This window comes from Bombus flavifrons, chromosome 1, assembly GCF_040668555.2.
Source record: "Bombus flavifrons isolate JBK064 chromosome 1, iyBomFlav1_principal, whole genome shotgun sequence".
Taxonomy (NCBI): Eukaryota; Metazoa; Arthropoda; class Insecta; order Hymenoptera; family Apidae; genus Bombus; species Bombus flavifrons.
The window spans coordinates 2,123,073-2,136,865 of NC_138442.1; the positions used below are offsets into that span (position 1 = coordinate 2,123,073).

General features: G+C 33.0%; 2 protein-coding genes across 2 annotated transcripts; both read right to left on the reverse strand.

Annotated features, from left to right (window-relative positions):
- Positions 1-210: 210 nt before the first annotated feature.
- On the reverse strand, positions 211-1,999 carry LOC138184123 (nitric oxide synthase-interacting protein homolog). The gene is made up of 6 exons (XM_069121812.1): positions 1,696-1,999; positions 1,499-1,610; positions 1,031-1,431; positions 836-944; positions 688-772; positions 211-423 (listed from the first exon to the last, which is right to left on the reverse strand). Exons 1-5 carry the CDS (start codon positions 1,869-1,871, stop codon positions 701-703), a joined length of 870 nt encoding a protein of 289 aa, XP_068977913.1. The 5' UTR covers positions 1,872-1,999; the 3' UTR covers positions 211-423; positions 688-700.
- A 9,435-nt stretch (positions 2,000-11,434) lies between these two features.
- On the reverse strand, positions 11,435-13,679 carry LOC138181079 (protein SREK1IP1). The gene is made up of 2 exons (XM_069115631.1): positions 13,658-13,679; positions 11,435-11,883 (listed from the first exon to the last, which is right to left on the reverse strand). The coding sequence occupies exons 1-2, from the start codon at positions 13,677-13,679 to the stop codon at positions 11,435-11,437; spliced, it is 471 nt and encodes a 156-aa protein (XP_068971732.1).
- Positions 13,680-13,793: the final 114 nt, after the last annotated feature.

The window sequence follows — 13,793 nt, forward strand, 5'->3', positions numbered from 1 at the left end:
TGGCCCACTCATACTGCATCATTTTCTTCCAATCAATTAACGACTAGTTCAAACTCGAATTGTAAGAAGCTAACATATGTGGCGTGCTTTCTATCATAATTCCAGCTTAAACAATTCCCTTTTTATAAATATAGGAAAAATATATAAAATTATTGCAAAATTTCGGTCGAATGGAATAAAAATCGTACAAGAAGAGCTATATTATAAAAATTTAACGTGGCTATACGCAGATTTATTAATATATACGGATACATACCAGTTGAATGTAATATACTACATTTTTATTCGTCATCATAAATTTCTTTTCCTGATTTCTTTTGTTAAACCGAACAGTGGTGAGTCTAGTAAAACTGTTAAAGGATCAAAATTAACGAAGAGGTAATTATAAAAAACGTTACCTACGATAAACCAACTTCAGTGCATCTATATTAAAGACGTATGTATGTCTCTATTATTAAATTTTCTTATGAAAAATCAAGATATTTATTTATTTTGTAGCAAATTTAAAAATATCACCTTATTTTATACCTAATATTTATGGATATAAAATATATGCAAACGCAAAAGAAAATTTTACTTGTTTTTAATTTTTTTTAACGTGAAACAATTTTCATAAAATTAAAATAATATCATTTTAATTTTATTAATTCTTTATTTTATTAGTTTAATATATTAAAAATTTTATACCTAAAAATATACTTTATGCTTGTAACACTGGTCTTTCGTGTTTTCCTTCTAAGCCATCATTAACAGCCGAATATCCGGTACCACCCTGGAAAAAAGTTAATGTTATTCTTCTACTTTGCCTATTTTTTCTGTTATTCTTAACAATTACCCTTTGAAGAGGTATAATATCTGCTTCAGTCAATTCTGTACTATCTAAAGGATTAATCCAATCCTTCCTAATAATTTTTTCTACACACTCCATTGTAATCACATCACCACTGAAAAGATCATAAAATATTTTTTTATGTCCAATATGTAACAAATAATGCAATACAAAAAACATTAAAATGTGAAAAAATCATACGTTGTCCTTATAACTGCACATGGTACACTATTACTTAAGATATCATGTGTAATTGGACACATATATCTTGCTTGCTTAACAATAAGAGACTTTTTGTCATCCGGATCTTTTACTTCAGTAAATTTTACAGGAATAAGATCTTTTATTTTCAATGGTTTTCCACTAAGAGGACAGTATATCGTCTTATCTGGCTTTTTCAATATAGTTTCTTTCGCCTCTGGTGTCTTAGATGGAATCCAAAAACTTGGTAACATTTTATCTTTACCATTACTCATGTTAGAAACCGAAGAACCAGATTCTTTGGCTGCAATTTGACTTCGAGAAACAATATTCTTCTCTCCCTTTAAAAATTTTTGTAATTTCTGTAGTTCTTCATTAGCACTTTTTTCATTAGATTGCTCCTTGAAAAATTAGAAACATTGATTGCAAAATATTCAATAACACTTTCATTTATACATTTTTATTTACCTCTTCTTGTTGTTTTTGTTTTTCATACTCTTTCAATTTCCTTGCGTATTCTTTCTTTTTGGTTAAGACATATTCCAGTATTGCTTCTTTATCAAACAAATAACCATCCTTTCTGAAAACATAAGATTTGTAACCTAATAAGGTAATAATATGCTAAAATAAGATATAGTATGAAGATTATAATGCAATATACAAACGTTATGACAGGATTTCTGCAAGGTTGTAATGTGAGACAACAGCAGTCAAAATCCTTAACCGAATCTTTTCCCACTCTTTGTGTATTTGTACCATAACCTGAAGCTGCTGCATCTTTTCTTTTTTCGTGATAAGTATAAACAGCACCAGCAGTACAATTTCTTGCGTGCCGCGTCATGTTTCGTTTACTGATTTATTCCATTTAACCTAAATTTATTTTGTTGCTGTGTATCTAGTGACCGACAGAGAGGAAATAAGAATGCTCACGTTTATGCCACATGGCCCTCAGCGGCCAAGTGCTGAAGATGTTCCACGTTAGCATATACAAGAACCTATTTAGGGTAAATACATTTACCCTCCCCCCGCCCTTAAAAATAAATTTTCTATGATTTCACGCTACAAGAGCCTATTTCATTGTACGGTTCTAGTACAAAAGAGAGAGAAATTAATTGTATATTATATTTTTTTAGAGAAGAAAAGAAAATCCTTCTTTCCACACGATAATGGATCAGTGGTATGATGTAATAACCAATATATTCTCTATACACGATAATCTTTTAGATTTAACATTAAATTTGCTTTCCTCGCGATAATATTTTTGTTATAATAAAACCTAAATTTCATTTTCATAATAATTTCAGTAGTTAGTAGGCTGCGAATAATATTTCTGACATGACGTATATGGTTTGCAGCATGTTTGTCTACAAAAACAAAAAACACGTAAAAATAAATTAACTGCAGACAAGATTTGACATAATGACTAATTTGCGATCCACGATTGTGATACATCTTACATTTTTATTGAGGAGAATTTATTAATTCTCCTAATTTTAATCTATAATTAAAAATACAAGGATTATATACAGGGTGGTTGGTAACTGGTAGTACAAGCGGAAAGGGGGTGATTCTACGCGAAAAAAGAAATCGAAAATATAGAATAAAAAATTCTTTTTTAATTTTTTTTTTCTTTCTTTTTTAATTTTTCCATCGAAACAACGATCTATAGCGAGATCCGTTATAACGTACCGCACGCGTACCGAGCAAAAATTCAAAGTCGATTTTCTCGAAAACAAAGCCTCAAACGAAAAATTTTTATTCTATATTTTCGACTTCTTTTTTCGCGTAGAATCATCCCCTTTCCGCTTGTACCACCAGTTACCAACCACCCTGTATATCCAACGTCATACATTAAATGTACAGTATGTGCCTTTATAGCTACACATGATGTTATTAGAAATTCAAAGGTAGTGTTTTATCTATGTAACTTTCATTTCGAGTGAATTCGATGTGGTGCATTTATCATATAACATTCTATGACATTTATCTTATAAAAACTTCATCATATATTATATTTACACTATACGACCAAACATTGCAGCAGTATAAAATCAATTTTGAGCTACATACAAATTGTCCAGATTAAGGAATCTTACAAATCCCATAACTTGGTAAGATTGATGCTCATGATAGAACTTTACAACGATAAAATCTGAAGCTATACTTTTTAACAGTTTTTAAATCATTGAAATTACTGCACAGCATGGATGTAATAGTAGTCATGAAAAAATTTAGTATGCTTGCCATAGTATCACTGGCTTTTCACTTTGAAAATAGTTTCCACAACGAATAATGTAGTTTATAGAAATATCACTTAACAGACTTTATTGTTGCGAGTATAGTGCACTATAGCCCGCGTCGTGATTTATATACCGTCGGTTATTACACACAATTACAAACAAATATCCAAACTACGATTATATACAAGTCTACACGCTCCTATACCAGAACCACGCTGATGAAACCTTCCGTCTTCCGAGTCCAAACAAATCAAGATAGGGAGCAAGAGAAGGTCTCGTTCTGCGCATAGATAATATACATAACATTTACACATAGGTACTATGAACGTCTCAGACAGTGATAGTGACACTCCACTTATCTCTGTCTGCCATACAAGAAGGGACCTATTTTTACTCGCTATCTTAATTTTTTTCGACTCAACAGACGGTTGGTTTCCTTTGGCGAATGTCTAGACTACGGTCAGACTCGTTTATATGACCGTGATAAAAATATTTCAGGACTATAACAAGTGTGCGTCATCATGGTAACAGATCTGACGGTTAGATACAACATCTAAAAATCATATCTATTCTATTAATAAAAGATACGTATTGATTGCAGAAGTAATAAACAAGATTTTATGTTATTAATCTACAAGTAAATCATTATATATAGTGTATTTTTTCATTTATGCTTCATAGAAAAATACTATATTCTATAAAAAGATAAAGGTTGTAACAAATATTGTAAATATAGAACAATATTTATTAGATTTAATTTTGGCGATAGATATCTGTTGATGTTGATATTATATTTATAATAATACTGAAGGAAAGAATTTATAAATAATATTTCTATCGCTATGTTGTTATATCTGATTCTGGCCGAAATTGGTCAAAGCTTAAAACTTTGATAGTCATCTATTCCCCTTTTTTAAATTTTTACCTTCTTAACACTAGTATGATTTACTAACATTAAAACATTTATTTAGATTTAGAGGAAAAAATAAAACGAAGCTTTACGTCTAATTTTATAGCTATTTCAAACGTATACATGTAATAAAAATTAAATAATTTATTCGGATATAAGCAGCTCTGTAAACTTTCAAACATATAACAAGTCGAAATTTAAATTTAAGTTAAGCTACACAGAAAAGTGAACATTTTTTAGCATATATATCATTTACGTTATCAATTATAATAAAAGAAAGTATAAAAATCCTCCCTTAATTATTTAATGCCAAATTAATGCTAATTATTTTATTGAACATGTTGTATGAATGCAACAATGATTTTTGTTTCTTCAACAATTTATATTTTATCGCGAGTATTATCTTCAAAATATATTTCTATAGATAGATCAAGCTGTAGGAAGAATGATGTAAGAATGCTACAAGGGTTCGATATTTTATGACTTTTTTGTTGAATGTTTCTGTTGTCGAGAAACAATGCGGTGTCTGTCATACATATTATAAACTGGTCTTTGTAAATATAAACTTTTTACATGAATGTATCCAATGATATCAGTGTTTTTTTCTCGTAACGTACACTTTTTGTGTTACTTTTTACTTTTACACAAACCTGTATCAATCACTTATGGCGACTGTGATAAATACATATATTTTGTGTATCGATTAATGTAACATCATTATGTGTAATCGCAAACAGATTTATGAAAATCTTATTGATATAAGAACGTTACTGGTAAAATAAAAATCGAGCCACATAATTTACTGATTTAAAGAGGAACTTGAAATTTTTCCACCTCTAAGTCACTATTTTAATCAATTAAATTGATTAACTTGTGTTTGTTTTTATCTCATTATAATATTAACTTTCACTACAGTAGGGCGGAATACATATCCAAAGGTGAGAAATCGTTAATTCTAATTGATGACAAGAGGTCGGATTGATAGCACCTCATTCTCGCTCTTCATTCGTTTCCTAGAATTCGCGCCAGAACTTGTTTGTTCGACTCTACAATTCGCACGATACTCTGTACATCCTACGAAAACTTCATCGCAACCGTCTGTGTCGTTTCCGCCCGACGCTACCGCGATTATGTTCGTCGCAACCGATTCATCTAATGAAATTTTGTTCATTTTGACGGTGTCCTTGAAACAAGCACTCGTGGGAACTACAACTGCTGCACATTCTCTACTATCCTTCTCGATAGGAACATGAAGAGATCCGTTCCTTTTTTCAACTATGATCGGGTTTGCACAAATTGAAACTGATCTATTACTTCGTATTGCTGTGTTTTTATATCTACTTTACGAATAGAAGCATTTCCTCCCTTTATGTTTAGTTCCACAGTATCCAAAAAGTCTGTGCCGATTATCAACGAGTGTTGCATCAAGGTATTTGAAACTACATGTATCGTCATATCGTACGACTCATTATCTATTAAAACATTCGTCGAAAATTCTCCGAGTGTACGATTTCTTTCGGACCCGATACCGCGAAATTCAACAATATTCTGACCTAATCTGGGCGCTCCAATTTTTACATACTGATCCGCTCGCATTAAGGTTAATTCGCTACCGGTGCCTATCAGCGCGCTCAATTCGAAATTTCGGATCTTCACGGTCTTCAATAATGGAAACACACTAGCAACCTCTTTAACGAACTCGATCGGGTTGTCGCACTTCGATGCGACGTGTCCGTACTCCCTACATTTGAAGCATTTAGGTCCTCTCGATTTGCTCGGACACTCTACACACACGTGCCCCGTATCACCGCAATTGTAGCATCGCGCCTTCCTCGCATCTCCAGATCGACTGGGTTCCTTGTTCCCTTCGGTTTCGGCCAGCTTCACAATCGCCTTTACTTTGCGACTCTTCTGCTCTTCGTACATCATTAACCTCTTCCTCAACTCTTTGATTGACGTAGCACCGTACAACATAGACTTATTACTCTCGTCGTCTACTATTCCATCCACTATGTATTCCACCTTTGCTTCCTCCTCTATATCCACATGTCTAGCTATTTCGAGCATGCGGTACATGTAGGCCAAGCATGCTTCATCACTCTTCTTTTTTGTTTCTATGAGCTCCTGATGTACTTGCCTACTATTTACCTTCTTGGAAAATTCTTTTACTAGCCCCCTCTTCAACTCATGCCAAGTCCTGGCACGACACTCGAAGCGTGCAAATATTTTCGCTGATCCCTTCAGCAGCCTCCTCGCATAGATCGCCTTCTGTCCATCCGACCACATGCACGTATCAGCGACTTCCTCGAACGACTCGAACCATCGCTCAACATTTTCGCCTTTATTGCCACTAAACGATTCCAATGCATCTTCGACATCTCTAAAACTCAGTCTCGAACCAACATATGCCCTTTGATAACATTCATCACGGTCCTGATACACCGCTCGCATGCCTCTCCTGTATTCTCGCACGCCTTTTTTATCGTCTTCGTCTTCACTTTCGTCGTCACTCTCTTCCTCCGACGATACATCGTTTCCTTCGAGGGCCGTCTGTAGCCGTGCGCGTAGTTCGGATTTTCTTCCCGTTACCTTCAACCCCAGGCTAACGAGGCGCACTCTCAACTCCTTCGTCCTCAGCTTCTCAAGGTCTTCCTCTCCCTCTTGGCTGCGTTCAGCTCTCTGCCTGCTCCTTAGGTCTCGCTGGTTTGTCGGTTCTTCGCCACATTTCGATTCCTTAGGAGTAGATCGGCCAGTCCTACACGCTCTGTTCAGCCTGGTGACCAACACTGACCTCGCACCAGATATAGGTAAATTCATCTGTGCGAGCTTACTCCTCAGCTCCTCCAGCGTTAAATCCTCTTCACCTGACAATCGTTCGTCTTCAACGTTTGCCATTTTTATTCGTTTTCTACCCAAGCACAAATAGCTCCGTTAAAACGTGTCGTTCTCTGTCTTATTCAATCCCGGACGAGCCCCCACTTGTAGTATCGTGGAAATTAGGATATGAATTTTCCCCGATTACTTACAATTTATTATTAGTAGATTGGATATACAAATATTAATAGGACAGAAAACGACGTTTGTTTAATCGAAACTAAATGCGATACTCGTCACAACGAATATAATACTCTCTCTCTCTCTCTCTCTCTCTCTCACCGCAACTCTACTCTAACAACTCTACAACACTGACAACTCGATCAACTCTAACAACTCTACTCTTCAACGACTCGATTAGCACTGCCCTTGGCAACACACTGAAAACCGAAACCGTCTTTTTTTCTAACGCTGTTTATCGTTTTTCTCATACCTCTGCAAGAACTAGGTGACTTTAGTCACATAGGCGCTCTTAAATGTAAACGAAACACAGAAAGACGACATACACAGTTTTTCCTATTTTCGACCGATCTAAAATTAAACTCCTTTTATGATACTACATTAATATTGTAATAATAGAAGAAGAAAATGATAATGGATGCTTGCTATCAGGTTTCAATCGACTTTTCGTATTATTGTTAGTCCGAAGTGGCATTTCTAGAATTCTTATATCCAATATTGGAATTCCAATATCGTTCTGCTTCAGCTTTAGTTTGCCGCTTTCATCATCTTTTATTCGACGCAATGCTTCGATTAAACTCTTTTGACTCCACTGAGCTCCAAGCTGAGCGTTACTTTTTCTTTTCAATATCTTGAAATTAAGATGAAAACGGAGTGAGAAAATACGAATAAATGGTATATACAAATATGTTTCGATTACCAAATTTTTCATTGAAAATTCAACAATTCGCCTTGAGATATTATAGCCACGTTAGCTATTAAAATACCGTTTCTGTATTTTGAACATTAAAAGCATCATTTGAATCTATTTAGCTTCCACTGATACAGCACGGTATCACTTTCGATTAAAAGAAGTGCAAAATCTGTCCTAAATATGCGGAAGAGATACCGTATTTTTGTATTTCTGCATAATACGTCGTAAATAATTTTTTCCGACGAAGAAACATTCTATATGTTCCCTTTAACGTATCAAAGAGATGTAGATTTGAAGAAAAGTATGAATTTTTAATTGCACTACGATAGTAGAAACGATCTCGAAGAATACAACTATTCAACTGTAATATATTGTACTTACCTCGAATAGCACCAAAATCTCTTAAAATAACGAAGGAAGCACACTCTCGCTTGCCTATGTTTCGTTACTGACAATCTTGAAATCCCAAAAATGCGTTATCATTCCCATAATTACATTTTCTAGCAGTGGTTTATATTCATGTTCTAGTCATATTTAGTGCCGTACCTACTACCACCGTATCTGTCTAGCTTTAACTCGCTTCTTTTTCTACCTTATTCTGTTTTCGCCAGTTTTACGCAAGTTTTACGCTAGTTTACACTTTATTCGTCCATAATCTCGTTTCGTGTTCAGAAGGAGTGAGGAAGGAGAAGGTAGAAAGAAAGAGCAAATGGGTACGATATTTATAAATAAATACGATATATATGCATCTTAAGTTCCATGCGTCTTAAGCCGCAGAGACACTTTGCGTTTCCTGTATTTTGCGGAAAGGTGTAATTTCGGAACTAGTAAAGGAGTGTATAAAGGAAAGGGAGAGAAACTGAGGAAATGGTTAAGAAGGGAAAAGAGCAAGAAAGAGAAAGAAGGGACTAGAAGAGGCGAGAAAAGGAGGGACGCAGATAGAAGCAAGAGAAGAGCAAGAAAGGATGACAGCAGACCAAATTATAGAAGAAAGAAGAAAGGGAGAAGCAGAAGAGAGGGGGAAAAGGACAAGGGAATCCAAGTATAATACACACTACAGAAACATAGCCAAAGAAAAATTACCAAAGTACTTAGAAGGGAGGATGAAGTGGAAGGACAGAAGAATATTAGCAAGATTCAGATGTGGAAACGAGACCAAAGCGAGGGAATACTGGAAAGAAGAGGGAGAAAAGAGATGCAGACCATGTAGAAGGAAAGAAGAAGACGTGAGACATGTAACAGAAGAATGTGAAATAACGGGAGGACCAAAGGACATAGAAAAAACACTAAATGAGACTGGAGAAGGTTTAACAGAACTAAAAGCAATAATAGAGAAGAGAAGGGCAAACTACAGGAAGGAAGCACAGCAAGGAGGAAAAAGCCCAAAGTTGCAATAGTGTTTAGTCATTAGTTGTCAATTTGTAGTTTTTAGTTTTAGTTTTTAAAGATAAAATAAAATAAAAAGGAATGCAATATAATAGAGTGAATAAGAGTAAGACTAAGCAATAATAAATAAAAAAGGGTGCAATTTCCTAGGGTGAAAGAAGATATCATTCGCTCGGAAACCGCATAGATCTCTGTTATCCACGACGCCATAAATCGAACTTTCATTGTCCGAGATTATCCCTTCGATCAATCCATAAATTCGGACGCAAAAATATTTAGCTAAAGCGTAGCACTTGAGCCGACAAATTTATTTTTCTCTTAAACATTTCTAATTGTCAATAAGTAAAAAAACAAATCCTATAGGTAACGCTATTTGTATAGAACCAATTTTTTAAATGGCTGGAGCAATTTAGCTTGCCAATAGAAACGGTTCCATATAAATATATGTCGGAGATGAAAGAACACCGGAGCCTTGGGAATGTTTCTGAAAAATCCCGTAACATTGTAATTTAGATTCTACCATAGCTGTAATTAAACAATTGTAGTCATCCAGTCCGATTGTAATTGTTCGAAACATGTGATAGTGAGCTTGGGTTTATCTATTTTATTTCTTTAGTAAAGTCAGTGGGGTGTTTTTAGTCTCCTTTTTATGAGGGTTTTGCTCGCTTCAGCAGCCAGCTGGTTTGGATGCGTTGCCGTTCTTTTCTTGTATTGTTTTACGCATCTACTGATTTCTTCTTTGACCGTTGATGCGAATGTTTGATCCCGGACTGAACAGTTCTCCGTACTTTGTAATGCCGAGTCTTGACCTTGCAGGATTTCTGTGTTGCCAAGCTCCCGTCAGTCAGCGACTAGTTCCTGTATCCTGGCTCAAGGGCATATCTCGTTACGAATGCACTAACTGCGAGTTGGTAGCCTTTAAAAATAAGTCACTAGTTAATCGTCATCGTTGCTAGTTGCTAATTATCATCCTTAGTTGTTACTTATCACCGAATCGATGTTGATCATACGTAGTCGCCATTTGTCATAACTAATAGTTATTTATTATCTCTAGTTACCTCTCGTTATCGCTGGTTAGTAATCGGCTCTAGTTCTTAGCGATATTTTTAATAGCCATTTCCCATACTAGTGGGTGGTTGTTCGAGCTAATTAGTTTTATTAGTCGGCACACCACGTGTAAATGTCAATCAATCTCAAACGATCGCAACATTCAATCAATTATAAAGAATAAACAGTGATGAATGAAACTTTTAACAACATATTTGCTTACTTAATAAATAATAATTAAATACATCTCAAATATAATATATGATAAACTAATAAAAAATATAAAGCTAAAAATAAATAATATAGAAGCAACTAAGTTTAATTATTGCTATTATCTATCTCTGATGGAAAACTGGAATCGTGCATAGAATAGGTTTTTGTAGCGTGGAACCACAGGGAGTATAGCTTGTTTGTAGTGGGAAAATAGATTCTTATACATGCTAGCATAGAATAACTTCAGTAGTTGGTCGCGTGGTGCAGCACCTGTGTTGTAGAACAACTAGACAATAGGCGTGAGCACTCTCATTTCTTCACTGTTACCAGACTTATCGCCGTATTTACCGCAATACGCAAATGTTTACTAGCGCCACCAATACTTGTATGCTAGTTTAAAGCACTGTTTAAATTAAATAAACGAATAAGAACAAGATATTTTTGTTTTTTCTAAATCTTTAGGTGCAAATTTGAACATGCATGGAAATTAAGTATGAAAATTTTATTTTATATGTTTGTTTCACGAAACATAACTTTTATAGCTAAAATTGTAAGTAACTGATTTAATGTTTTATAAATAATATATTTTAATAGAACAGGTCTCTGATATATTTTATTTCAATTTACATTAATAATAATTATCGTTGCTTGTAGTAATTTTAATAACCTTATTTAATGAAAAAATATATTTGTTTTCCCTATGTGTATAGAAATGATATATTTACAATTCATGTAAATGCAATTTTATGGTCGTTCATTTAGAAATGGTATAATTTTATTTATGTACATAATATTGATAGTTTGTGCAAAATATTTACAATCTTAGAATTATTGAGCAGTTCTAGAGCAACTTCCTATCTTTACTTATCATCGCTATCGCTGTTAGATGAATTGTCTTTTTTATATTTTCTATGTTTTTTATGTTTTGATTTCTTCTTTTTCTTTTTATGTTTACTTTTTTTGTCTTCATCACTGGAAATTTCTGTTTCTGATTCACTGTCACTTGTCTCCGACCTCTTGCGTTTTTTAGATTTTTTCTTATACTTCTTCTCTTTGTGTTTCTTTTTGGTTTCTTGAAGTTTCCTTTTTAATTCCTTTTCACGTAATTCAGTCAAAGGGGTGACATAATTTTCATCGCTGTCAGAGCTAGTACTGCTAACATCCAGGACGATTTCTTTATTTGGATCAACTTTAATAAAATTACGACACTGATATGTAAGATGTCCAGCATAACCACATTTCTTGCATGCAGGACGTACATGCTCTTTATTTTGTGGAATTAATCTAGAAAGAAATTCCGGATCCATGCCTATAAAAACAAATATAAAAATATATGAATGTCAGTTTTCTAAAATTTTAATAGAAAAAATATTTATACATACATTTAATATCGAATTAAGAAAACTTAAATATAATATATTATAATATATATAATATATAACATATTACAATATATTATAAATATTATTGAGAAACAGGTAATAGTTCACAATAAATATGGAATATTAACTTACTTAGTATTCATTGTTTAATATTTGTAAATAAACTCAATACTAACCTATACTTCAATATTAACCTTCAATATATGAAATATTTTTATACAATTAAAGGGTTTCAATCTGTTTCGTTGTCTTTTCACGATTTGACGTACCTCAAATTTTGGTACAAAACATTTGATATATAACAATATAAATGATAAAATCATACATCAATCATCTTGTGATTTTTCTGTATGTATGTATTTAGATATTCACGCCACCTATGCATCGCTTCATTGAATTAGATATTGGCGGAATATTCAAATTTAGAAAAAAGTAGAAAAATTTCTTGCCACTCTTGCACAATTAAATTAACACCATTAATAAAATTGTATAAGTTACAAGTTACAAATTACTAGTAATAATAACTTTTTTTATACAACAATAATAAATTTAATAATAAATCAAATGGAATGTTACAAGTAAACTTTACAAATTACAAATCGTTTGATTATCTAATTTAGCGTAAAATTATTAAATTATAAATGAAAAGTTTATTACTTACAATTTATAATTTATCAATTCTCTAATATTATTAGTTAGTAAATTATTATGCAAGAGGGCCTTCATGGTAATAGCTTCATAACACGCATTACTATCATAAAAGTAGATTCAATAAGATGTAAGTAGGAGATACTAAATACCTTCTAGAGTGAATTTATAAATTGTAGTTTATCAGATTCAAGCATATTTACATAATTAATGTACAGCTCTACTTCTATACTTCTATTTCTAACACCAATATCTACATAATGTTATAGAATGTAAAAATGAACTATAAATACTTTTATTATCTATTACCGCGTACCACAGGGGTAAGTCGAACTATGTAAGAAGAAATCCTTTTATTACAACATTATAAAATCTACATTTACATAGTCTACGATAAAATACATTCACGAAATGAAGCGATGACTTTTTTTCCTTTTTACTTTTTAATGTCCGAGATCGCGTCGAGATTGACGCCTGCGAAAAATACATCAATGCGAAATACATTCAGTACAAAATAAACATATTTATATATTATATACGTCAATATACTACATTAACTAAGAAATCTCGCATTGCTTTAAATTATAATTATATAAGTTATACGAGGCGCATGACACTCATCTACTTGACTAAACTAACACGATACATTGATCCTTTCTACGCTACACTTTTTTTTTTAATTAATTTAATCTAAATCTCTTAAAATTAGTCGATGGTTAAATAATTTGGTATGTTTCGTCATGCAGACGATATAATGGACATTTATTCAGACACAACATCGATTTTATTTGTTTTTCTTTTTTTCCTTTTTTATTTTGATTAATTTAGATTAATCATTAATCACTTTACGTTACACTAATGTTAACTTTTCATACGAGTATCGTAAACGAAGTATAGCCCATATAGAAGATTCTATAGGGACAAAAGTTTCAATTTAACACTTCGATCAAGATATATACGAAGAAAACGAGAAACTTTATTGTGAGTTTATGGTCCTCGGAGTTCCAAGTATGATGACTTTCGGCAATCTCATTCGAAAAGTCATAAACTTACCCAGACAGTCATTGCAAGTCATCATGAAGATTAATCGCAGCTTGTTAAGATTTTGTCGTAACTTTAAAATCGAATTAATGAACGTTTTTTTATTTGCCAATTATTGATAATAGAAATGTTCTAATGTAATTACGAT

Excerpts from the sequence above, each read along its gene's own strand:
- LOC138181079 (XM_069115631.1), bottom strand. The coding sequence starts at position 13,679 with ATGACTTGCAATGACTGTCTGG. Across the intron at positions 11,884-13,657 it reads GACTTGCAATGACTGTCTGG|GCATGGATCCGGAATTTCTT; the intron begins GTAAGTTTATGA and ends TTGTTTTTATAG.
- LOC138184123 (XM_069121812.1), bottom strand. The coding sequence starts at position 1,871 with ATGACGCGGCACGCAAGAAATTGTACTGCTGGTGCTGTTTATACTTAT. Across the intron at positions 1,611-1,695 it reads TGCAGAAATCCTGTCATAAC|AAAGGATGGTTATTTGTTTG; the intron begins GTTTGTATATTG and ends TTATGTTTTCAG. Across the intron at positions 1,432-1,498 it reads AACAAAAACAACAAGAAGAG|GAGCAATCTAATGAAAAAAG; the intron begins GTAAATAAAAAT and ends TAATTTTTCAAG.